The sequence below is a fragment of the Emys orbicularis genome, chromosome 19 (genome assembly GCF_028017835.1).
Source record: "Emys orbicularis isolate rEmyOrb1 chromosome 19, rEmyOrb1.hap1, whole genome shotgun sequence".
In the NCBI taxonomy this organism is placed as follows: Eukaryota; Metazoa; Chordata; order Testudines; family Emydidae; genus Emys; species Emys orbicularis.
In genome coordinates, this window is record NC_088701.1 from 21,762,291 (window position 1) to 21,789,322 (window position 27,032).

General features: G+C 48.9%; 1 protein-coding gene across 1 annotated transcript in view; it reads left to right on the forward strand.

Moving 5' to 3' along the window:
- The first annotated feature begins 990 nt into the window (after positions 1–990).
- Positions 991–27,032, forward strand: part of R3HDM2 (R3H domain containing 2) — a 69,808-nt gene continuing 43,766 nt past the window's right edge. Inside the window, exons 1-2 of the mRNA XM_065419064.1 lie at positions 991–1,049; positions 26,602–26,797. Coding sequence (XP_065275136.1) covers positions 1,006–1,049; positions 26,602–26,797 — 240 coding nt within the window. The 5' untranslated portion in view covers positions 991–1,005. The remainder of the gene's footprint in view (positions 1,050–26,601; positions 26,798–27,032) is intronic.

Genomic DNA, 27,032 nt, shown 5'->3' on the forward strand with positions numbered 1-27,032 from the left:
GCTTTCCCTGGCGGGAAGTCCAGTAAATCTCTCCCAGTGCAAATAATGGCTTTGCCCGTTTGCACAGGGGCACCTACCCCCATGGCTGGAATTGGGGCAAATCCCAGTGTAGCTACATGCTGCCTGGAGTCCCGCTGCCCTCTCTGCCTCTTTCCCTCCCACTGGTCATACGTTTGCTGCAATCGGAACGTGGCTGGCAATGCCCAAGACAGCACAGGCCGCAGCTCGTTCAGCAGTCGCTGCCCAGTTAATGCAATTCCCCAGCATCCACGGGCTGTTCATCTAAAGCACCTTGCCCAGTTAGCAGCACAGTCTCGCCAGGGAGATTTCCTAGATCCCTGCTGATGGCAAATCCATGGGCTTTTGGTCCAACGGCAACAGGGGCCCAAGGAACACCTGCCATTTGGAACCCACAGTACAGGAGAGGCTGCTTCCTGCTTGGATCATGTTTGCTTCCCTTTATTGACGCTATGGAAGAAAACTACCTTGATCAGGAGTGAGACCGCAGTGTGGGGCAGGTGTCTGATCAAGTAAGTGTGGGCCACTGGGTCCGCCTTCCCCATTCAAAGCCCTAGAGACCACAGGGAACTAAAGGGATTGAGGGACAGAATTCCTCATGCAGGCATAGGGCTGGAGTAACCACCACAGCTCCCCCGTACCTGCCATGGGGGGGGGGGGGTCACTGCATTGATGTAAGTGTGGATCTGATGACCCCTCCCTCCACCAGCCCTCTGGCCCAAGTGGCTATTCCCTCCCCCACCACCTCTTTGCTACACTGATCCATGTCTCTGTGTCCAGGGCCTGCGGTTGCAAAGGACATCTAGTGAGTTTGGCGCCCTGTTCCTGTTCACCTAGCTCCGTTCGGCCCCATCGGGAACCCCAGGCTGAATGACTATACGATGTGCTGCCGGGCAGACTGCTCACCCCCTGGCTGAGCAGTGTTCGTGCCAGGAGCGCCTTCTCCTGGCACACTGAGATTTACGCTGGCTTCCAGTGCATTGCTGAATGCAATTGAAGGAGCTGGTTTCAACCCAAGCGTCCTTACACAGGTACGGTGCTGTCTGCAGACGACTCTGCCTCTCCTCGTATGATGCTGCAGTAGCTGAGATGCTCACGCAAAATGGGAGGGACCTGGCAGCTGGAGTGCTGTCAGCAAGGGGTCCTCAACTCTGGAACTCAGAGCCCAAATGGATCGTGGTTCCCAGCCCTTTTCTGGGCTGGAGGGGGAAGGGTTGATTAGTAACGGTCACACAAGGTGCCCTTTAAATACATTGAAATCAATAGATGAGCACTGCCCCTCACCCCAGCTCCTGCAGGGTTTTAGTGGGCCGAGCTAGCCTCGTACGTACAGACCCACCGTGCTGCGGCAGCTTCACGCTGGGTGGACGCGGCTGCACAAACGGGGTTTGCATCAGTGCCGTCCCACCGGTTCAGTGCCAGGAAGTGTGAACTTCGTGCTCTCTAGTGCAAACCAAGCTAGAAACTGTACCCCAGGGAGCACCTTGTATTGCAGCTCTTGGGATACGCCCAATAGCCAGGTGACCCCTTCGGCCACAAGCGGGGAGGGCTGCAAGGGCTTCATCTGCATTTGCTTGGGAGGGAAGGTTCATGCCTGGGGGTGCTCTTTGCACCTATGCTGCTGGCTTGTTCCCCGGTATTCCCATGCAACGTGCCAGCAGCCTCCTTGCAAGTCTAGAGCACAAACAATGCCCTTTGCTTCAGCATCTCTCCTGCGCTTCCCTGTCTCTGACCTAGATTTCATTGCGCTCCCAGGGTCTGAGCAAACAGCGCTCAGCTGTGAAAAGCAGGAGCTGGGCAAGTTCCAGGTGGGGCCTACCAGGCCCCCTGCTGCAATCCAGACTGTCTGGGGTGGGGGGGCTGACTCCCTGTCTCTTCCTCCCACCCAGGATTTGCTGCCTCCCAGCTGGGGGACAGGTGCAGCCCAGGAAAGCCTCACACACGTTTGTTTCATGAAGGGGAAATGCTGCTGGCTCGAAAACGAGGCGTGTATTTAGGCTGCCATCTTTAAAAGGCCTGATGAGCCTGTACTGATCTGCACCCCTTCCTCCCAGGGCAGCGCTCTGAAAGGTCCCGGGGGAGAAGCACATGCAGGCTGTGAACTCTCCTCCTGCAGGTGGCTGTGCTGTGAGTGAGGAAGTGGCGTTGGTCAGGCTCTGCAGCACTTTCCTCTCTGCTTTAAGTCTGGCTTAATAACCAGCTGTGGTGTTTAAACCAAAGGGCCCCTGCAGCTTTCTTGGAGATGTGCCAGGCCTGGTCACACCCTCTGAAGCATGAGGTTCCTTGAGGGTAGGAAGGCCAGGCAGCACAGCAGGGGCTGGAGGCATGCTAGGGATTTCCTTTTACCCCACTGCTCATTTTGATGCTGCACAGCACCCAAGCTGCGGTACGCCAGGGGCTGCGCTAAACTACCCTGAGCCAGAGAGGGGACGGGTTGGAGAGACTCATTGGAATGGCAAAGGAGCCTTAAGCCTGCAGAGTGCGTGGTGGGCCAGTTAGCTGGGTCTTCTCTGTCTTCTACTCCATGCATGGAGCAGCTTAAGAATCCGGACCCTGTGCAGCCCTGGGAAGTCCTGCTGCCCTGAAGAGCAAAAGATGCTGCCTGGGAGCAAGGGGACCAGAGCGGAGAGCTCCAGGGTTAACCCCAAATCCAGGGAGTTAAAAAAAAAAAAAAAAAAAAGATGGTGAGTTCTGGGGCTAATCACCGAGAGCTCTGCGGCTCAGCTGGGTTCGGTTGCCACAGGAGTCACTCTGAGCACACGCTCTCTGCCACTGAGCATGTGCCACCCGACTAGCTTAGTGCTGAGCTGCGCCTAGCGCTACTGCAGAGCCAGCCAGTCACCGCCTCCCTTAGCTTCTGACTCCTCACAGCTTTGCTGAGACCGTCTCTAGTACAGAGAGAAATACACAGCCCCTGCCGCTCAGTCGTGCAGCCTCAGGCCCTGGTTCTGCAAGGAGGAATTCCAGTCCATTCAGTTCAAGGGGACGGTGTGTGTATTGAGTTATTCCCTTGGGCGTTTGCAGGATCAGGGCCCACGTTAGGCAGGCAGTGCACACTCCAGACACATGGGTAGGCTTGGCAGAATGATAATTTGGACTGAGAATATCAATATTTATTTTCAAGCATTTTTTTTTCACTTTCTGTCAATTTGACATTTTCACAGTTGTGGGAAGTTCTGGGGGGGATCAGACAATGAGGGGGGGTGTCGGACAGTAATTATTTAATGACAATAGATGTGGAGATTCAAAAAGTTAAGATTTATAACCATTTAAAACACAAGTTGTCGACATCACATATCGGAATGGACAAAGTAAATATCCTTAAAGCAAACTCTAAGAAGAGTTCTCAAGCAGTATTTTTCGTACTTTGCCTACCTGTAAATTTTGATGATCCTGGGTGGAAATATTTTTTGTTGTTGGTTTGTGTGTGTACGATGACATTGACATTCATGGATAAAAATCGAATCCTTCCAAGCCTACACAAAGGGTCCCGTTTCAGAAGAGCTGGGACTCAGGGGACCTGAATTCATTTCCCTGCTCCGCTTCAGACTCCCTGTGTGAATGTGAGCAAGTCATTTAGTCTTCCGTGTTGCTTGTCAGGCATGGGGGGGAAAGGCTTGAAATGATTGGGGTGGGGTGGATTTAAGGGACTCTTACCCTATGGATCCGTGTCTTTCCATTTTGCAGCTTCTGATGTAAATGTTTCCTCGGGCAGAGTGTGAGGAGACTATTTATAATTACCAACATCTCGAAAGGTTTTAGAGGGAAGAATGGCTGGTCAAGAATATTCATGTGTTGTTCACGTGGGCTCTGAGGTACGTCTACACTGCAGAGAAAAACCCGTGGCCCCGAGTCTCAGAGTCCGGGTCAGTTGACTCTGGCTGTGGGGCTAACAAATTGCTGTGTAGATGTTTGGGCTCGGGCTGGAGCCTGGACTTTGAGACCCCATCCCCCATTGCTGGGTTTCAGAGACCGGACTCCAACAGAATGTCAACACTGCTGGTTTGAGGCCCACAGTCCAAGCCCTGTGAACCTGAGTCAGTTGACTTGGGCTCTGAGCGACACGGTCGTGGGTCTTTAATTGCAGTGTAGACGTACCATAAGGTGCTGATTCAGGAAAGCACTTTAAACATCTTAAGTTGCATGGGGCTTTAAGCGTGTGCTTAAATTTAAACACCTACTTAAAAAGATTTCTTTGTAGCTCAAGACAGTCATTCATCATCCCACTTCAAGTATGTTGGAATATAAGCACATAAGAACGGCCATACTGGGTCAGACCAAAGGTCCATCTAGCCCAGTGTCCTGTCTTCCGACAGTGGCCAATGCCACGTGCCCCAGAGGGAATGAACAGAACAAGTAATCATCAAGTGATCCAGTATGGAATATATGTCAAGGAGCATCAGGAACCAAACAAAACACTCGTCCTGAGGGCCTCAGGACACCTGGGTTCCAGTCTGACTGACACAGACTCCCTGTGTGACCTGCAGCAAGTCCCATTTTCAAAAGTGACACCGCACTTAGGACCCTATTTCTCATTGAAAGTCAATGGGGCTTAGGTTCCTAAGTGTTCAAGTTACTTTTGAATATAGGACTTAGGCTCCTAAGTTGCTTAGATGTATGCATCCGAAGAAGTGGGCTGTAGCCCACGAAAGCTTATGCTCTAATAAATTTGTTAGTCTCTAAGGTGCCACAAATACTCCTGTTCTTTTTGCGGATACAGACTAACACGGCTGCTACTCTGAAACCTGTTAGATGTTCTGGAAAGTTTTACCCTTAATCTCCATGCTGGACTGGGACACAAGACCTGGGCTTTGTTCCGAGCTCTGCCCCTTGTCTGCTGGGCGACCTTGGGCAAGTCTCTTCCTTCTGAGTCTCAGTTTCCCCATCTATAAAATGGGGGTGATGATTACTGACCTGCTTCATGTAAAGTGTGCTGAGATCTACGGATGAAAAGTGCTAGCTAAGACCTAGGTGGTGGTGGTGGTATCTGTAAATCAGGGATGGTGAACCTCCTTTTCTCTCCCCCACTCTCTGTCTTGTCTGTTTCGGTTGTAAGCTCTTCGTAGGTTGGACTCTCTCTAACAATGGGCCCGTCTACACCTGAAACGCTGCAGCGCTTCAGTGTAGACACTACGTGCGCCGACTGGAGGGGTTCTCCCATCGGCGTAGGTAATCCAACGTGTGCCGACTGGAGGGGTTCTCCCATCGGCGTAGGTAATCCAACGTGTGCCGACTGGAGGGGTTCTCCCATCGGAGTAGGTAATCCACCGCCCCGAGAGGCACGAGCTAAGTCGATGGAAGAATTCTTCTGCGGCCTAGCGCTGTCTGCATCACGCGGGGGTGGATTTTTCACACCCTGAGCAATATAGTTCAGCTGACCTAATTTTCTAGTGTAGACCCGGCCTGTGTGTTTGTGCAGCGCTCTGCGCAGTTCGGCAGGACTTCGAAGAGTCTCTTCACGGGGGCAAGTTAAGTAAGAGAGCGGCTTAAAATCGCCTCACGGCTGTCTATAGGTTCCGCCTTCTAGGGAATGCGAGTATTGTCAGCACTGAACAAATAATAAATGCTAAAAAAGAAGAATACAATGGAGCTGTTAGAAATGCAAACCTCCCGCTGGCTTGGAGATGATGGTGATAGAGCAAAGTGATAATCATCTAAACCTGTCCCTAACCTACCTCTGCTTTTACACGGCACTCTTCACAGCACTAGCCGAACACTTCAGTTCCCTTCCAAGACGATGCTTCTGTTTGTTGGGTGATCTTTTCTACAATAGTTATAGTGCCTGGCAGTAGAAGGGATGCTGTATCTTTAAAGCCTTCGCTGAGCCTTGCGGAGGCAGCTCCATTGAAGTATTTGAATGAGAAGGAGAGGGGGTGTGTATGTGGCTATTGGCAGAGCTCTGTGACATCCTTCCAAACAGCTGGGCTCTGCTTTGCTTCAGACCGGCTTGTCAGAGCAATTAGCTTGCTGTAGCGGCAGCAAAGATAGCTAGCATTTCATTGAGGGGTGGGGGTGGGGGTTGGGGGGGGGGCGGGAGGCTTCCAAGAAGCAAAAAAATCTCCTGGCAAAATTCCTCTAGAACCGGTCCTGGCGATGAAGTCTCCGTTGAGAACGGGAAATAGATGACTTGCGGTGAGTGCAGAACCACTGGGGTGAGTTTATTTTTAGAATAAAGTCTCCGGTGAATTTGAGCTAGAGAGACCACTGGAGATTCGTTTCTCTAGATTCAGAATATAATATTGATAGCGTTTTAAATGATGACGGTTTCTGTACCACTCCAGTGTGGTGAATGAGTGTCAGGATTTCTGTTGGTCGAATGGGGTTAATTACAAAAATGTTCAATGCTCAGGTTAGTGCAGGAGTCTCTCCTCCTTTGATGTCCGTATTTCATGCCGGGGGTTGTGAGCCGGAGCTGAGGCTTTCTCCTTCCTCCTTTTTGTGATGCTGTGGATGCAGCTCCAGGAAACAGGGGAATCCCCCATATACATACTGCGCTCCTCCATGTCATTAAGGAGTTCCCCACGCCGGGCTATCAAGTCTTGTTGCGTTTTGGCTGCGCATTTGTGCACCTTGCCCCTGGCAATTTCTTCTCAAGTTAAAAAGAGAAGGCCCCCCCCTTTGCCAAATTAAATTTCGGGGGGCGGAGGGGGCTGTTTGGATTGAAGCTGCATGTTGACTGTTCCGATGTGAGCAATTGACTAGTTGGCTGGCTGTGTGCCATTTGACATAGTCAGGCTAAGTTATGCAGTTAGATTTTCTACAGGGCTGTTTCCCCCCCCCCCTCCCCACCTCTTCTGGCTAAGATTTTTCTCATCATAAATGTCTTGTTGTGTTGGGCTGGATATTAACAGACTCATGAGGTGTTATTCTGCACCCCCAAACCTCCCCACACCTCTTCCAAAGAGTTGCCTTAAAATATAGAAGAAAATCCCATTCGATGGCACTCTCTCCACTTTAGAGCCAGTGTTGAGAACTGGTTCTGCTGAATATGATGCACTAGCTGGGAGGGCTGAATGGACCTCTTTCCTTCTCCCCCTGAAAACGAGGCGAGTTTGTTGGTTGGTTTGTTAATTTAATTTGAAAAAGCCCCAGAATGTAGAATTGTGAGCATCACCCGGAGCGGGAGGGTCTGGAAACAGCAGCAGCATCTGCTGCTTTGAATGGTGACACTTCAGCAACCGCTTAGGTTTTCAGCAAGGAGGTGGGGGACTGGGATTATTTCCCCCCTCCCCAACTCCCCTTCCATTTTCAAACCCAGCTCCCGGACCTGGCATTACAAAGTTGCAGCTGTTTTTTCCCCCCTCTCGTCATCTCAGCACTGGATTTTATTCCTTGATCTATTCCTTTTCTGCATCTTCCTTTGAAAACATCCGTGGCTTGGTTACTCATAGTTGCTGCGATACCTGGTGGCTACCTAAAATGTCCAGTGGCTAAGAGCTATCTTCTGCTACAGTATTTTGAAGTAGGAGCAGTAGCCCTAGAAGGGGAGAGGTTTGGGGATGAGCAGGTGCTGGAGCCTAGACCCTTTTTTTCAACAAAAGTTCACCAGTGGCTGGCACACTTCATATGGTGCTTAAGCAGCATGAAGGTTTTAACAACTGTGGTTAACTCAACCCCAGTCCTGTTGTTCCCGTATAATCCCCTAATTGAAAGCTATCCAGGCATCTTCTGCAGTGTTGGCCTTCAGTCTGTGCGTGTCTGTCATTTGCATCTTCCCATTCAATAGCTGGTAAGAAGTCAGTGAACTTTTGCTCAGAATCAGGGCTGTACAAGTATTGGTACGTAGAAGCTTGGCTGGTTCTTTCTACCGGTTGTCTTTACCTTGCTGAGCATACAGTTCCAATTGGCACAGACGTGGCACATGAAACCCTGCTCGATTCTCAAGGAGGAAGGGGTTAAAAGCTGTATTTACTCTAAGACACCCTTCTCCCTTTCCCGAAACAAGCTGCCAACCTGGCGTTTGCAAGCGTCTTTCTAGCTGGCATAGTCTGTTTCTGTTGTTGGTTCAGATGGAGGGAATTCTGCCTGGGGCTGTCTGATGGAGACAGGACGCTTGGCGGGGGGAACCGTGCCAGGGACTGACATTCCAGCTTCGGAAGGGTTAAAGAAATCCCAATGCGGAGCCGAGCTGGCTTAGTGAATCTTGACACTGTAGAAAGTAGGTGGATAATTTCTTGCTAGCTTTTCAGGAAACCCCTGTGGTGGACAACCCTCATTAATCGCTGCTCTGACGTCAGGGGTGGCAGTTCCCCTGTCTGTGAGCAAGCACAGTGATAGCCAGTGATGGGGAAGGAGAATTGGTGTGATATGGAGAGATCTGTCCTGTGCCGCGACCCGGGGAGGAGCTGGCTACCGATATATACGGCTTCCACAGTTAGAGGAAACCTTGGTCCTTCCTCATTGATGTCCATCTTAATTATCCTCTTTTTTTTTTTAAACTAACTGTCTCCCCCCACCTCCCCCAAATTCAAGACTTTAGATCAGGCGGAGGGGGGGAAGCTCTCACCCCAAAATCCCTGTGTGCTTTAGGAGGAGACCTTATAACCCCACTAATAGAATATGATTTAAATACCTCTTTCTGGCATCATTTAAACCCATCTTCTTTTGGCAAACCACCCTCTTGTTGCCTCTGCTTGCTGAATACGGTTCCCTTCACTTTGTCTGTCTGGTCTATGTAGCTCATAAGGTCTTTTGGGGCAGGGACCGCGTGTGTCGCTCTGTGCAGGGTCGAGCGCGGTGAAGTCCTCGATCTTGCATAGTCACGGCCACCATAACAATCCCGTTTTCTAAGTAACTAGGCCTTAAGCTTGAGTGGCTCCTGACTAGTGCCAGGGACTGTGTCTGTCCCCCTGTGCGGTCCTCTCCAAGGAGGGGAAGCGTTACCCATCCACTGGTTTGTACAGTGCCTAGCACCGTGGGGTCTTGGCTCATGCCTGGGGCTCTCAGGTGGTGCTGTGGTATTACAAATAATAATAACTGCAAAGTGCTTTGAGATCCTTGCATGAAAAGTGCTATAGATGGCAAAGAATTTATTAAATCCCAGACAAATCTGGCATCTCAGAGGGGAGAAAAAATTCAAAGCACCTGAGAGATTAGGAGTTTAAAATGACTCGAAAATGTCACGTAGACCTAGTGCCGGACAATCCCGTGGTGGGTGCAGTATATGGAGCTGCTGCAGTTTGTTGTGTTATGGCCTGGGGAGTAGACTTGTCTTCTCTCAAGTGTTTATGCGCTCCGCTTTGAAATCTCTGTCATGTCCCTGGCTAACAGGTACCTTTTCGGAATGGATTTTCTGCAGGGATGTCATTGGTCAGGCTTATGCATAGCTGTGAGTCCACCCCCACCCTATCATGTTAAGTTTCTTATGGTTTGTGGTGCTAAGACAAAATGCCCATGGGGGGGCCCAGTGGGAGAGGTTATCAAAGACACCAGCGGGAGTCAAGCACCCAAATCATACTGGCTTTTGCTGGGAGTGAGATGCTTGACTGGTTGGTTGTGCTTGTGAAAATCTCATCCGTGCCACAGTTTAATGAGTCTAACAATTTTGAGCACTAAAAGTGAGGGGAGCGCCATATTTGTGTGGAGCGCAGGTAACTTTGGGACTAATACGAGGGAGGTTTGAGAGGCCGGTCTGTAGGTAGCTCAGGGAATTTGGAGCCTGGAGAGCTGGGCGCTCGGAATGCATCACAGCTGATCCTGTATCCCAGCTACTTTTTTGGCGTGCGAATCTTCCTGCCACTCGTGGTATAAATCAAAGATTCATATTTGGAAATGGGATTTCCCTGTCAGCTCCTCCCCCTCCCTTTGATCTCACAGCCAGATTCAGTGACGACAGCCATTTCCATCGAAACAGGCTGTGATGTCCTCGGACTGTGGCAGTAGCAGGAAAGGGAACACAGAAATGAAGGGACGAGTAAATTGCTTTGTACGTGCCAGGTTGTTTTATTCCCTCTTTGAGCCTATTCCCTGACCTCCATCCATCCTGCTGTGAGGGGAACCAACAGGGTCTGCTAAGAGGGAGTTTGCCTCTGGCTCTGCTTTTCGTGGAGCCTCTGGGTTTAAAATTGGGTTTGATGATAAGATTGTGGATGATTATTTCTTTTTGTTGCTCAGTACTTAATAAAGGAAGGTGTTTCACGGCTCTGGAAGAATCCAGGTGCTTTGAAATCTGTGACCGAGCCAGTTCAAGCTGCCGTGCTTTGGTAGAAGAGCGCTATTGTTGCAGAGGCCTATATTTAAATGGCACTTTGTCAAGCTAAATACTGTGTTCACACTTGCGACCATTTTAGGCATCAGAAGGTTGATGTTATCCCTGCATTATTCATGGAGGTTTATAAAGTACAAATTCAGCCTGGAGATAAGTCGCTTCCCTGCCCCACCCCAAAACATTGTGGGGGCAAAACTAGCCAGACTGCAATTAGGCTTAAAATGTGCGCCAGCCCCATTTCCCTAGACCCAGCAATACAGGGCCAGATCCTGACCTGGCTTTCGGGATGTAAGTTGCACCTTCTGAAATGAACAAGAAAGGCAGTGCCATGGATCAGCGTTTGCTGGACGCCCAGACGATGCCTGGGTGGGAGAGCAGCACACTCCTTCCTTAAGGGAGGAAGCACAGGGACACCCCCCATCCTGGCCACTGCAGGAGCTGCAAACTTCTCAATGGGGACCGCCTGCCAGCCCTAGCCTTCCATCTGGGGCTGTGGGAAGAAAAACGGGGGATTCTGGCCGACCTTTCCCCCCCGCACATGAGCAGAACGGCAGAGGTGTCGTTTTATTGTGAGTTTGGCTGAGTTTCCATCTGCTAAAAGCCCAGCTCAGGCTTTGTACCTCTGGTTCTGGGGCATGGAAATGGCTCGAGTCCCTGCCTGTCATTGTCGGCCATCTCGCTCTCGTATGCTGCCTCCCTGCAATGTCCTCTCCTCTCCCACAGGCGGGTTAGCACGGCAGTGGCTATTTTCAGGCATGCGGCTGGATGGTTAGTACACGTCTTAATCCCATCAAAATAATAATCTCGCACTGGTGTGGCACCTTCTCCCATCCAGCGGGATCTCCCAAACACTTTGCGAGATCAGAACATAAGAATGGCCATACTGGGTCCGACCAATGGTCCATCTCGCCCAGTATCCTGTCTCTGGCCATGGCCTGTGCCAGATGCTTAAGAGGGAGTGAACAGAACAAGACAATTTATCGAGTGATCCAGCCACTGTCATCCAGTCCCAGCTTCTGGCAGCCAGAGGTTTAGGGACACCCAGAACACGGGGTTGTGTCCCTGACCATCTTGGCTATTGGCCATTGACGGACCTATCTCCCATGAACTGATCTAATTCTTTTTTGAAACCAGTTATACTTTTGGCCTTCACAATGTCCCTCAGCAGTGAGTTCCACAGGTTGACTGTGCATTGTGTGAAGAAGGACTTCCTTATGTTTATTTAAAACCTGCTGCCTATTCATTTCTTTGGCTGACCCCTGGTTCCTATGTTATTTGAAGGGATAAATAATGCTACCTTCTACATTTCTCCACAGCGTTCATGATTTTATAGACCTCTGTCATATCGCCCCTTAGTTGTATCTCTTCTAATATGAACAGTTCCTGTCTTTTTAATGTCTCTTCATATGGAAGCTGTTCCATGCCCCTAATCATTTTTGCTGCCCTTCTTTGTACTTTTTCCAGTTCTAATGTGTCTTTTTTGAGAGGGGTCGACCAGAACTGCACACAGTATTCAAGGTGTGGGATTTATATAGTGGCATTGTGATATTTTCTGTCGTATTCCCTGCCCCTTTCCTAATGGTTCCTAGCATTCGGTTAGATCTTTTTGACTGCAGTTGCACATTGAGGAGATGTTTTCAGAGAAATACCCACAATTACTCCAAGATCTGTCTTGAGTGATAACTCATTTAGACCCCATCATTTTGTATGTGTATTGAGATAATCTTCTCCAATGTGCATTACTTTGCACTTATCAACATTGAATTTCATCTGCCATTGTGGTGCCCAGTCACCCAGTTTTGTGAGATCCCTTTGTAACTCTTCGCAGTCTGCTTTGGATTTAACTATCTTGAGTAATTTTGTATCATCTGCAAATTTTGCCGCCTCACTGTTTACCCCTTTTTCCTGATCATTTATGAATATGTTGAACAGCGCTGGTCCCCGTACAGATCCTTGGAGGACCCTGCTATTTACCTCTCTCCACTGTGAAAACTGACCTTTTATTCGTATCCTTTGTTTCCTATCTTTTAACCAGTTACTGATCCATGCGAGGACCGCCCCTCTATCCCATGATTCTTTACTTTGCTTAAGAGCCTTTGGGGAGGGACCTTGTCAAAGGCTTTCTGATAGTCCAAGTACTCTATATCCATTGGCTCACCCTTTCCCACATGTTTGTTGACACTCTCAAAGAATTCTAATAGGTTGGTGAGGCATGAGTTCCCTTTACAAAAGCCGTATTGGCTCTTCCTCAACATATCACGTTCATTTGTGGGTCGGATAATTCTGTTCTTTACTGTAGTTTCAACCAGTTTGCCTGGTACTGAAGATAGTCTTATCTGCCAGTAATTGCCATGATCGCCTCTTTTCCTTTTTTAAATAAAATTGGCATCACATTCGCTATCTGCCAAAGGTTGATTTAAGCAATAGATCACATAGCACAGTTAGTAGTTCTGCAATTTCACATTTGAGTTCTTGCAGAACTCTTGACTTATTACTGTTTAATTTATCAATTTGTTCCAAAACCACCTCTACTGACGCCTCCAATCTGGGCCAGTTCCTCAGATTTGTCACCGAAAAGGAATGGCTCAGGTGTGGGAATCTCCCTCACATCCTCAGCCGTGAAGACCCATCAAATGAATTCATTTAGTTTCTCTGCAACAGCCTCGTCTTTCTTGAGTGCTCCTTTAGCATCTTAATCGTCCCACTGGTTGTTTGGCAGGCTTCCTGCTTCTGATGTACTTCAAAAAAAAGTTTTGCTCTTAGTTTGTGTGTCTTTTGCTAGTTGCTCTTCAAAAAAAATTTTTGTCCTACCTAATTATACTTTTACACTTGAGTTGCCAGAGCTTAAGATCCTTTCTATTTTCCTCAGTAGGATTTGACGTCTAGTATTTAAAGGATGTCTTTGTGTCTCCAACCACCTCTTTTACTCTGTTGAGCCATGATAGCGTTTATAGGTTCCATGCAGCTTCCAGGTATTTCACTCTCGTGACGGCTCCTTTTAATTTCTCTTTAACTGGCTTCCTCGTTTTTGTGCAGTTCCCCTTTTTGAAGTGAAAGGCTACTGTGGTGAGTTCTTCTGGTATTTCCCCCCCTACAAGGATGTTAAATTTAATTACATTATGGTCGCTATCACTGAGCGGTTCAGCTATATTCGCCTCCTGTACGCCACTTAGGACTAAATCAAGAACTGCCTCTCCCCTTGTTGCTTCTTGGAGCAGCTACTCCTGGAACCTGTGTCTAGAAATTCTCCTCTGCATCCCGTTCTGGGGTGACATTTTCCCAGTCAATTGGGTGATAGTTGAAATCTCCCATTACTATTGGGGGCCTGTTTTTGTAGCCTCTCTAATGTCCCTGAGCATTTCAGAATCACTGTCACCATCCTGGTCAGGTGGTCAGTAGTACACTCCTATGCTGCACTCGAATTATTCAAGCAGGGGATTTCTGTCCATCGAGGTTCTGTGGCACAGTTTGATCCATTTAAGGTTTTTACTATCTTTTACTCTATGCTTTCTTTCACAGGTAGTGCCACTCCCCCACCAGTGCGACCTGCTCTGTAATTCCTATATATTTTGTACCCTGGCATTATAGTCTCCCATTGATTTTCATTGTTCCACCAAGTTTTTGTGAAGCCTGTTTTATCAATATGCTTATTTAATACCAGGCACTCAGGTTCACCCATCTTAGCATTTTGACTTCTTGCATTTGTATACAAGCATTTAGAAAAGTTGTCAATATGTAGTTATCTGCCTCGATGTGATGTAATTGAATGGGACTCTTGTTTGATTGATTGTTTCTCTTCAGTTCCTACCTGTACTTTATCAACCTCTATCCTTTCCTATTTACTAGGCTGTAGAGTATCCCTTGAATAAATCCTTCCCTAAAGGCTGTGTCTGTCCAAACCGTGTGCTCCTCCGCGCCTGTCATCTTTTCTTCAGCCCTTAGTTTAAAAACGAAGATATTCAAGGGAATTGTCTTGCCACTGAAATGCAGCCCCCTCTGGAACGTAAGCTGGCTGTGTGCAGGTGTACGGGAATACTACAATGACTGTTCGGGACAGGAATTGACAAAGGAGCCAGCATTGAGTTGAAAACTGCAGGGGAATTAGGAACGAGAATGGAGTTGCAGAATTTGGAATTTTACACCCTGTGAAAAGCACCATGGGAACTCGTATGACTGCATGCGCTCAGATCCTTGAGTCTGTCTTAGTGTTCAGATAGCACAGTGACTGGCACGAGAGAAAAACTTAGATCGATATCCGAAGGTTGACAGCTCCAGCAGCCTCCAACACCATGTGGGGTCCTGTGGTTTTGCACCTTTACAGTGTTATCAGTGATCAAATGGATAATGCTGACCCAAATGGAGGAGCACCTCCACCTCTCCCTACAGAGCTTCTGCCTGCCTAAGGGAGGGGTGTGTGTGTGTGTGTGTGTCCCACATGCTGTCCAAGCCTGACGCTGCTTGTCTTGTGAGGGCTGATGAGTTTGCAGCTTGAGATGGCTCGGCTGCTGCCACATTGCTTTTCTGCATGCTCCCTGTATGCCTCGCGTTTTTATGAGTTGACCTTGAAATGAACAGCAGTGATAACCCCTGTCTAAGGGTACGTCTACACGGCAAAAAAAGACCCGTGGCAGCGAGTCTCAGAGCCCAGGTCAACGGGCTCGGGCTCACAGGGCTTGCACTACAGGGCTACAAAGAGCAGTGTAGACCTTTCTGCTAGGGCTGGAGCCCGGGCTCTGAAACCCGATGAGAGGGTGGGTCTGAATGCCCAGGGACCAGCCCTAGCGGGAACATCTACACCGCTATTTTTAGCCCTGTAGCATGAGACTGAGTCAGTTGACCCAGGCTCTGAGATTCGCTGATGCGGATCTTTTTTTGCAGTGTAGACGTACTTCAAATAGCTTTTAAAAATATTTATTTTGGGGCAATGAATGTAACGATTCAATACATGCATTGTATACTTGCTGCTGTCTATTTTCCAGCAAGGGAATAATCGTTATTATATATTTATACAGCCCCTAAGAGGGTAAGGTATTTTGCACACCTGTGAGACTTTTCCCCTGCTCTGGGGAATTTGCAATCTGCTGTTTAACTCATGCAGCTCATCTCTGTATTAAAATTTCCTTTTGAAAACACGTGTAGGTCCAGGAACCGTGGTTTGTGCCAAGCTTCCCAGCCACGTCCTCAGTAGCTTTTACAATTCACAGGATGACAGACTCTGAACAAGTGCAATAGCTAGTAACTTGGTTAAACTATTATTCCATCCGATACATGGTTGGCTGTGAATTGATGGGCTACCAAAAGTTGACTTTCATTAGCCCACAGGACAACTATGCTCTATATTTATTGGTTTCCCCCTTGTGCTCAAGTACCAATGCATGTGGCAAACCCCTCTATGGTTGTGGCCCAGTTGCTGTCTTTGTATCACAAGAAGATTCTTTTAGCAGCCTTGATGCTGGGAATGTCAGAGTATGGATTACACGAGCAGCAAGTTAACATCTGTCCTGATTCTTAGTGCTTGCATTGATCCAGGTAACAGAAATAGTTTATTTTCACAAAATTACATCACTTGAGTTATTCCAAGTAATACGAATATCATGTGTTTAACGCGTAACCAGGAAGAGCCATCGTGGCAATAATTTTGGCACTTCCCATAATGCACCTCATCCCTGGTTGTCGTGCTAATTAATTAAGCAGGCGATTTACACCTGTGGAAGAGGACCGCCCTGTGGGGCATAGTCAGACTATCGGCATTCACATGCTAGCATCGGGAAGAGTGACTGCTCTGTCCTGTCTCCCCAGCGTAATGTTATCAGAGCTCATCTCTTCTGCCTCAGTACGTAATCTGTACAAAGATGGATTCAAGATGTGCCCCAGCTTGCTAGATGAAAGGAAGCAGGGCTCTGCTTAGTGGAACTGTGCAGCTGTAACGTTTTTGTAGGGGCTCGGAGGTTCAGAGTCTTATGCGTTCTGTCAGCCAGTCACTTCAGATTAACTCTTCGTGGGTGGAAAGACACTGGATTTCCTGGTACAGAATGAACTCGTGGGAGGGGAGACTGCTGACAACCCTGGGTATTGAAGGGTTAAATGCTGGTAAGCATTCCTAGATGGGGGGGCCCAGCCACCGCGTGGTTGGCTGGAGGCTGGTATCTCTGTTACCCATGCAGTGTGTAATGCCTTCGTGGCCATCCAGTAATTTTGGGAGTCGGATGTCCTACATGTTACACAAAGGAACACAGCCATTAGAAATGAGCATGTCCTCTTGGGTCACATCTAGCTTCCCATTGCTTCCTGCCCCCTCCGCAGCGTAAGCAGCAAATGTAGGGTCTGTAGTGGGGCTTCTTTGCTCAGACCGAGGCTTTGCACTAAAGAGGCGCAAGGCCTACATTGTGGAAATAAAGCTGATTTCCCCAGCATTTCCCCCGTCCACGATAGCATCATTTGTGAGAAAGATGGAACACTGGAGCTAGGGAGATGTGAGTGCTACCTTTTGATGAAGGGGACGTAGAAAGTACAGTTGGGGAATAGGAAATCTGATCCCCAATACACTCGCATGATATCTAACTTATGGCTCCTCTCAGTGGATGCTGGAAACCTATTGACTTCTCATGGAAAGCTTAAATCTCTTCCTAGATGTCTTAGATCAGCTGCATTTCCCATCCCTCACTTGTGATTTCTATAGGCACTTATATAACAAGCCGTCCTCCACCCCTGCGGCTCATTCTGCCACCTGAAGCCGTAACCCTCTGCAGTATAATTTCCAAAGTATCCACCTTTGTCGTCATGGGGGCCACTAAGACTTAAAGCGACGATTAAGTAACAGGAGCCTGTGCCGTGGAGAACATCTGGCCTCCATCTTTTTACCGGGCACACGATCTCTTAAAGAAAGAGCTGGTTTTCAAACATCTATAAAAGAACAAGGAGAGGGGTTCAGAAGATATGGAGGGGAAGAGGTGGAGAAAATCTTGGCTATGTCACCAAATAGGTCATTTTTCCAAGGCTTTGCACTGAGACAACCGGGGTGTTTGCCTTCTTTCAGAATGATGCTCCGAAGCTTTCTAATGTAGTGGGATATTCTTCCTTCATCCAACCCCGCTCCCTGTTGGTGGAAACTCTCCTTTCTTTTTAAGGCAGGAAGACAGGCGGATGGGACAGAAAAGGCGTCTTATAAGGGCACTTCTCTCATTAGCTTTCAAGCTCTTGCTTCAGTAGTTTCCTGGTACGTTGTGCTGCCCAAATAAGGCTTGATTTGTACAGAGGGCTGGGGGTGAGCCCTTTACAATCGGGTGCCACAGCCAGCTGAAGACAGCAGTTCTCCAAAACAGCCTCTTGATGCACGTTCTAGTTGAATTTTGCCACAGTGAAAGTTTTACCAGTGGCTGCAATGTGGGAAACTGAAGGAAATATTGCTAATATTGCTGTTGCTAAACCCAGCTTTCAGCGGTGGGCAGTACATTCGCCAGTGGAACAGATGCTTTTCCAGTGCCTCAGATTTGCAGCGTGCTGGGTGTCTCTCTGCTGCCCGCCTCCTTCCTGTGCAAACGGTTACATGACAGACATTTGCAGCAGTTTCTGTTTTTGTTTTTTTTTAACTGCTAAATAAAAAAAACTTGTCGAGTTGCTCATGGTGATAGAGCCTGTTGCCATGGAGCCGTGATTCAGATTGGCCGACCCGGAGGCCAATGAGCAAGCAGAACGGGAGAATGTCGTCATTTAACCTTGCAGGGTGTATTTATTCAGTGATATGCGACATTAATACCAAAGCCTTATATAGAGCTATGAAATAACATCCTGGGGCAAAGGAGGAGATTTTTTTCTCTCTCTCTCGTCTCTCTTAAGGTTTGTTGGAGGGATGTGTTTTTATTTCCTGGTTAACCAAAGCAGCTGAACTTACAGAAGTACCAGGCTTTCTCCTTGGCATCTGGTGGCTACAGTCCTGTCTGTCCTGGAAACAACGTTTTCCTACCACACAGCCAGAAGCGTAGGCTAGGTCTGGGTGCGAAGAATAGGCTCTGCTGGTCCATAACGGGCCTGTGAAGGCAAAAATAACTCTGAAGCAGAAGAGAAATGAGAGTTAAAAGCCCTGGAAAGATCCCTCCAACCCCTGCCACCACATGTTAAGGTCTAGTTGATCCTTTGAAAATAACAACTGGCTAATCTTGTGTGCATGAGTTTAGTTTTTGAAACCTGGTTGAGCATTTTCCGTGCATGCAGGAGAAGTGTGCTGAATGGCCCAGCCAACTTACTGCATTGGCCCTAAAGCAATGGAGAATCTAAGGCCTGGTCCCCACTAAGCCCCCACTTTGGACTAAGGTACGCAAATTCAGCTACGTTAATAACGTAGCTGAATTCGAAGTACCTTAGTCCGAACTTACCGCGGGTCCAGACGCGGCAGGCAGGCTCCCCCGTCGATGCCGCGTACTCCTCTCGCCGAGCTGGAGTACCGGCGTCGACGGCGAGCACTTCCGGGATCGATCCGGGATCGATTTATCGCGTCTAGACAAGACGTGATAAATCGATCCCAGAACATCGATTGCCTGCCGCCGGACCCTCCGGTAAGTGTAGACGTACCCCAAGATGCCGCACTCCAGAGCAGCGGGACAAGCCCTACTTTCCATTGGGCTTCTTAGCTTCTTGCAGTGGAGTCCCCACTGTCTGGTTTCCAGCGGGTGCGGAATGCTGCCACCTTTCCTCTCTCATACACCCAGAAAGCACGAACACCTTCCTCTCAGACAGCTTGACTGGCTTCCCATTCGTTTCAGGATCCTGTCAAAGCGATCTTGTTTTAAACGCACCTCGCTGGAGCCTTTCCCAGCCAGTCCCATGGCTCCCATCTCTGGTCCTGTATCCGACATCTGGCATCAAGCCGTCTCTCTATTCCTTTCTGCCACCTCACCATGGCTGGCGTGAGAGCCTTCTCCTTTGCAGCCTCCTGCTGTGTCTCTGTCTGAACTATTCAATGCCTCTTTACCCCATCTCCTTTGACAATGTTTCACCCCTACAGCTCTTGATTCCTCTTTGCGTTTGCTCTGGAAAGCGTTGAAGGCTGTTGGACAGACGCAACACGCAGAAGCTGGATTGCACTGAACAGTTCAGTATTCGATGCTGTAAACTGAAATCTGCGGAGATATCTGAGTTCCCTAAAATCCCCCTAGCATCACGTTCTTGGCCTGGGACAAGGAAACAAGGCAAGTTTCCAGCCATGAAGTAACTTGCAGAATCTGATGTGAACCCATCACTGTAAGCCCAGTAAGAAACAAGTCTAACTGATCCCATTTATATGTGATCTCCTGCCACTCCCTGCAAACTGGGCCCCTCCAAACTAGTAAATGCTGAAGTACTTCTTTCTGATTCACATTCTTTCCGCCCTGGTTTAGCGTTCAGAGCAAGGGGCTGGGAGAGCCTGTCGCTGACTTGCTGTGTGACAGAGTGAGGGAAGTCACGTGACTTCTGTGCCTCAGTTTCCCCACGTGTTAAATGAGAATCAGACTGGGCCTGCCTCCCATGGGAGGTGGTTCTTTGGCTTGGATTGAATGTCGTTTATTGGCGTTCGCAAAGTGCTCCGAGAACCCCTGGTGAGCAGCAGCAGGGACCAGCAGGACATTACTAGCTGTAAGAGGGGATGAAGTTTATTGCTGTCTTAGGGAGGGGGGCAGTATCTGTAAATGTGCACCTACCCCCACCCCAGACAGGCATGCATGAAGGACCCTGCTGCTGCCTTAGCTGGCCTGTTTACCCTGCCAGCTCCCAAAACCAAACTGAAAAATTTGACAGCAGCTCCCTCTCCTCCTGCTGCTCATTGTATTCTCTCCTGACCCAGATTTTGTGGCTTCCCTGATGATGTATCTACGTAATCATTTCATCTCCCTTGTGAGGAGCAGCTCAGCACCGCCCCTCCCATTCCCCCCCATTTCCCATCCCGCTCCCCATCCCGCCCCCGTGCATCCACCCAGCCCTGCGAACTTTCACTTTCTCCGCAAGTCGCTGGTTGTCACAGCGGATCATGTCAGCCACCTCCTACGCTGCCTCCCACGCGTGTCCTGGGGGAGCGGGGCTGATTCATTCACACAGAAAGGAAACCTCTTCTAGAAGAGCCTTTAGTGAGACGCACCAGCGGAACACAATGTCTCTGCTTTGAATCTGCATGCAGAGGAGAGATGCTAGAGGACTCGGGTTTTGGGGTGGGGTGGTTGTTTTTTGTATAGTTAATGGCTATAAACATGCTGATCTTTTGTGAATGAGACATATGTAGCAGACTCCCTCCTCCCTCTGATACAAATGGGCCAAGATTCCGCCCCCTTGTCCTTCACCTGGATACGCTGCTGGTGGGGGGAGATGTTTCTGTTGCAGTGGCGTGGCTTTTGCAGACTATTTGCTCGCGTATTTAAGTGCAGATGTTTCCCCTTGGAAATAAAGTGCCAGGCTACAGAATATCCAGCCAAGCTGCCCAGGAGGTCTCCTTTTGCCACTGCAGGGTCCTGACCTCTAAACTGCCCCTACAGATCACAGAGCCACCCTCTCCCCGCGTTTTTTCCAGATCAAGAATGCGAAGGGGCTGAGTTCCTGGTTGTGCAGCCCAGTGCTCCGGAGGTGCTGTGCTTGGTTCCTGCGTGCCTGCGACCCCAACAGAGTTCCAGCTCCCGTGGAAGGATATTGAACTTCGAAATCAAATAATGTCTCCCTCTCATGAGGGAGGCATAGTTGGTGGAAGGAGGGGCTCTGATTGAGCTGGTCATGTCCGTTATCAAGCCTGGGCTGTGATGGCACAGCTCGCTTGGCATAGCCGTCACTTTGGATACCGATTCTGTTCTTTTGAGCAAATGCCCTTGGTCTGTTGGAACCTTCCAGCAGGAGGAAAACACCTGAGGGAATCGCCTCTCCCCTGCCCCCCCCCCCCCCCAATCTCCTCCAGGTGACACCTGCCAAAGGAAGCTGGTGTCAGACTGTTGTAGTCCTTGTTGTGATTGGCTGGGGAGTGTTACCAATCCATCCTATGCAAAAAGGTGTCTCTTTAACACTAGTAAATAACAGCAGGCTCAGGCAGGCCTCACCTCCGGCCTGTGCCCCTCATGAGAAAGTCAGACCTGAATGGCTCCTCGTGGACACATGCGAGTTGTGTGCAGGGCAGGGTGGTTTGCAGGTCCCTCGGCTGGGAGCCTGCAGTACGTTTTCCAGATTGCTTTCAGACCCTCTTCTGCATCGGCCTTTGGTAGTGGCTGTTCGCTGACTGGAACGACAGCTTGGGCCTGAGAGCTTTGCACCGGGCAGAGCTGGTGCCAGCTAGCTGGCTGCAGGGGGCATGGCATTAGACACGTGCTGGGATCTCTGGTAGTGACTTATCCCACTGCTGCCTCTCGGTGAGGAGAGAACCGTAGCTGAACTCGTGAATCCTCACTTTGCCACTCTTTGGCATGCTGCCTAGAAAGTTGCTGGTGGTTTTTTGTAGCCTTCCTGCTTCGAAATGAAACCTACCCCAACAAGGCAGTGGCCTCTGGGACTATTTACTTTCTCGGCAATAACAGGTGCCTTGGCTTTCCCCTCAGCATCCCCTTAGTGCCCATCTTAACATCCAGAGCCACAGATGGAGACGTCAGCCACATAACATCACTGGTGATACTGTGCATGCAGCAGTCAGGAAGGTTCAGTCCCTTCAGCAGCAGCCTGCCTCTCCTCCGCTACCTTCCTTTGTTTTCCCAACAAGCTGCTCCAGTGGGGGAGTGGGGCATGGCAGGGGCAGATCTGTGCCTAGGCAATTCTGCACTCTTGGCTGCCAGGGGCTGGTGAAAAGGGGGCAATTTACAGTCACTGGAAGGTTATAACATAACCCGACTCCTTTCTTCAAATTCAGAATTATAACACACAAGAACCCAGAAACAGTGTGTGACAAAGCAGGCTGCTCCCTAAAACAGAGAGGCCCAATCACTCCCCTTTGCTCTAAGCTGGCTCTTTGCAGACTGACTGTGCAAGCTCCCAAGGCTGCAAGGAGGATCAGGAAAACCCTGGAATGTCAAATTGGTAGCTTACAGTTTTCAGCACACCCCAGTTTCAGTCATGCCATTTCGCTTTTGCTCTAGTACATAGGAACTTCGATTCTGAAACTGACATGGGTACAAATCAAGGACAAGGTTGAAACTGACTTAAGACCCGACTGGAGCACGTTTGCCCTTTGTTACTTGTGGCTCACTTTGGTTCTTAAGGTCCAGCCAGAGAGCTTGGCTCGGTTTCCTTGCGGCTTTCTTGCCTTGGAGTGCTACAGAGCTCCTGGTACATGGAGGATTTTCCTGGAATTGCACGGTCTGGAAACCACTGCACTGGCAGCCAAGTGGATCGAGCTGGCATTTAAATCCTGTAGCTTAAAAAACCCCCAAATCCTGCAATACTAATTCTTCCTTTATCCCGCCCTTTGTGTGGGTGTATCTCTGCTGCAGTGCCAGCTGATGACAGGTAAATGTACCCAGCCTAGCTGTATCTGGCTAAAAACAGCAGTGTAGATGTGGTGCTGTAGGAGCCCATCCAGACCCTAGCTATGCACTTGTGTTGCTGACCAATGCAGAAGTCCCTGCTGCCGCATCTACGCAGCTCTTTTTAGCCATGCTAGGGCTGGTTTGTCTACCCAAGCTGCACTGACCCTCAGATTGCAGTGGAGACAAACCCTGTGTGTACAGTGCCTAGCGCAATGTGGCCTCGACGTCAATTGGGTGCTACTATTGTACAAATAATTAATAATAAATGATACTCCTAGTTTTGCATGCAAGCCTAGAGTTTCTCTGCCACGGTCCTAGCTTGTAATTGCATTGGAATACCATTCCCAGAGAGTAGTTATCAGTGGTTCACAGTCAAGCTGGAAGGCCATAACAAGTGGGGTCCCCCGGGGATCAGTCCTAGGTCTGATTCTGTTCAATACCTTCATCAGTGATTTAGATAATGGCCTAGAGAGTACATTTATAAAGTTTGCAGATGATACCAAGCTGGGAGGGACTGCAAGTGCTTTGTAGGATAGGATTAAAATTCAAAATGATCTGGACAAACTGGAGAAAGGGTCTGAGGTAAATAGGATGAAATTCAATAAGGACAAATGCAAAGTGCTCCACTTAGAGAGAAACAATCAGTTGCACACATATAAAATGGGAAATGACTGCCTAGGAAGGAGTACTGCGGAAAGGGATCTGGGGGTCATAGTGGATCACAAGCTAAATATGAGTGAAGACTGTTGCAAAAAAAAGTGAACATCATTCTGGGACATGAGAAGTAGTTCTTCCGCTCTACTCCGTGTTGATTAGGCCTCAGTCGGAATATTGCATCCAGCTCTGGGCGCCACATTTCAGGAAAGATGTGGACAAACTGGAGAAAGTCCAGAGAAGAGCAACAAAAATGATTAAAGGTCTAGAAAACATGAGCTAGGAGGGAAGATTGAAAACCTTGGGTTTGTTTCGTCTGGAGAAGAGAAGACTGAGGGGGGGCATGATAACAGTTTTCAAGTACATAAAAGCTTATTACAAAGAAAAGGACAAAAACGTGTTTTCCTTAACCTCTGAGGACAGGACAAGAAGCAATGTGCTTAAATTGCAGCAATGGAGGCTTAGGTTGGACATTAGGAAAAACTTCCTAACTGTCGGTGGTTAAGCACTGGAACAAATTGCCTAGAGAGGTGGTGGAATCTCCATCATTGGAGGTTTTTAAGAACAGGTTAGACAAACAGCTGTCAGGGATGGTCTAGTTATTACATAATCCTGCCTTGAGTGCAGGGGACTGGACTAAATGACCTATGAGGTCCCTTCTATGGTTCACAGAGAGCTTCCATTACATATGAATTCCCGAAACCTTTGCCTCTGGATTTCTGGCCTGTGTTTGCCAGAAGGATCAGCAGTTATCTTTCAGCGTTTTCACCCAGCGCCAAACTCAACAGGAGCCTGCTTATAAAATGGCCATTGTCCTGATGGCCAGATTCCTTTCCCCAATATCCCCCAGAATGAATTTGAACCAGTAACTGTGACATTATTAGGGGAGGGTAGCTGTGAAATGAAAGATGTATTAGCGTGTTAATTTAGAACCTTCCACATCTCCTGCATAAATAAATAACAGGAGTAAAACGCTCTCCCTCTTGGGCTTGGGACGCAGAAATTGTTCCTGGACTCAGACTAGTGATTAGTATTTAAATGTTTGGTATTGCCAGGCCAGTAGCTGCAATAAAAGTGAAACCTGTGTTCCATGTTCAGCAGTGCTACAAATTAAAGTGGAATGAGGCTGAATTAGACAGTGAATATTATCAATTCCCGTGCAGAGCCAACAGTCAATAAATCTTTGTTGTATTTGACTCTTTTTCAGCCACATTCTGCCAAAGCGATTATTAAAACAAGTGGATAAACGTCAGCTGTGCATCCAGTTTCTAAGCTTACATTTTTTTAGCTTTTTGCAGTAGTGGTGTAGCCATGTTGGTCCCAGGATATGAGAGAGACAAAGTGGGTGAGGATAATGTCTTTTCTTGGACCATCTTCTGTTGGTGAAAGAGACCACCCTTCTAGCTACACAGAGCTCTTCTTTAGGTTTTAAATGTAGGCTTTTTGTATTCAAGCAGTCTCAGTCCCAGTGCAGACATGTTCTGTGCCTTTTAAGCCAGCATTCCCATTTGTATATCCCCTTCCAGTATATCAGTAGGACAGATATCAGGCTGTATACTGCAAATGCAGCCACAATATTTCAGAAGCATTGTCGTCCTTTGTGGGTGATTTATCCACCCCCAAATTTAGACGAAGCCTGTTCAAGTTATTTGCTCTGAAGCTTCATTACCTACCCATTTAACAAAGTTGACTTAAATTGTTATTAGGTTTCAGAGTTAACATCTACTTTGATGACTGGAAGCATTACACTCTTCCATCAGTTCTGTTGCTTCAGGCTGTCTGCATGTTGTCAATCAAAAGCATCTGTAGCAAATTCTGCAGGAAAGGGGGCGACGTGGCTTTGGAATACACTGGGCCCTGCCCATGCTGCCTCTGGTCTCTTCCAAAGTGCAAGTTCTGAGACGACTTTCTGAACTGATCTCTTGAGAAAGTTTAAGCAGGCAGGAAAAGTAAATCTCCACCTAACAATATATTAATACTAATAATTGCACCTGGCTCTTTTGGTCCACAGCTCGCAAAGCACTTTACAAAGAAGGTGAGTATCATTGTCCCTATTTTACAGAGGGGAAAACTGAGGCACAGGGAGATGAAGTGATTTTTAAGTGACTCACCCTACAGGCCAGTGAGAGACAGGAATTGAATCGAGGTCTCCTGCGTCCACTCCCTATCCACTAGGCCATGGGGTGTGCTTTGCATTAGCGGCATTTCAGTTTACCCTCAATGCACCTTGTGAAGTTGCCAGCAAAATGTCATGTCTGTCGAAAGTGTGTCTGCGCCTTCAGGGAATCGCTGCAGCAAATGACGATGAGTGAAATACAGCCGGTTTGCCTAGCGCCGATTACCGTGTTCTACAGCGTAGGTGGTGCGTGTCTGGGTGGACTGAGCTGGATTGTGTGTATTGGAGGCCCTCTAAGGGTGATCCTCTGGACGTCAAGGGATTCATGCCTCCAGTCAGTGCTGGATTAAGGTTTAAGCACTACAGGCCTGGCCACCTGGAATCATGTGGTTACATCAGCATCTTAGCTTTCATTCAAACCCGCTGCTCTGGGGGGCGCTGCCTCAGCAGATGAGGCTCTGGGGGGCGCACCTTCTCTGCCATCACCCCATCGTAGCTCTGCTGGGTGGCGTCGGCAGGGATCCCTGCCCCACAGCCCTCTGCTTGGCTGGGTGGTGGTGGAGTCCTTCCTCTGGGGCAGAGCTTAGTCTGCCGAGAGGTCTGGAGTGGTGGGATTGGGCTCCTTACCAGTTTAGAAGGCAACAGATGTGTGTCTGGCCCCTGCTGCTGCTATTACATGATGGAGGGGTGCGGGGGCAGAGCCACGGAATGAGGGGGGGGCACGAGCCACAGAATAGGGGTTGGGCTTTGAAGTGCCCGTAGGCATGCCCAGGATTGTCTTAATTCGAGCCCGCCTCCAGTTACAGAGAGAACCCTGTAGCTTCTGCTCGACAGCAGTCGGCAAGTTTCTGGCTTGAGCATGCTGTGGGCAAAATGGGACTGCATCCGAGAGGAGGGTGGGGGTAGGGAACCAGCTGGCGACAGGAAGTTGGGCATGAATCCCGGGTGCTCTTACTTGCACCGAGGGGAATCACTGCATGGGAAGTATCGTAGGGATGTCCCTGTGGGCATTTGAGCTAAGGAGGGAGCAGGGCCATCCCACAGGGCAAATTGGGAGCGAATTGTGCAGGAGGCCAAGCTGTGAACTGGATCTCTCCGGTCATCCTGACTCCCCTCTCTCTGCCCCATCTCCTCTCTTCCTGCAGGTGCCCATCGCTACACTGCATTGCACTGAAGATGTCTAACAGCAACACGACGCAAGAGACCCTGGAAATAATGAAAGAGTCGGAAAAAAAGCTGGTGGAGGAATCTGTGAACAAAAACAAATTTGTATCCAGGTCACCGAGCAAGGAAGAGGTTGAGAAGGAAGGGGAGGAGGCCAATGTACGGCAGGAGTCTCAGGTAAGCACATGGCACCTTTTCATCCTCCAGTCCCAACGTTACCATTACGAGAGGCAATGGCAAACTGGCCCAATTTGTGGAGGCTCCCATTGCACCCCACTAGCCACCCCTACCATTTGACGCGTTTGCAAAGGCTGGAAATGTTTGCATGAAACACCCACCTAGTTAGCGGGGAGATCCTGCCTGGAAAGGGTTATGCGGGTTTTGCTGTCTCGCTGAGGCGGGTGGTTCAGTA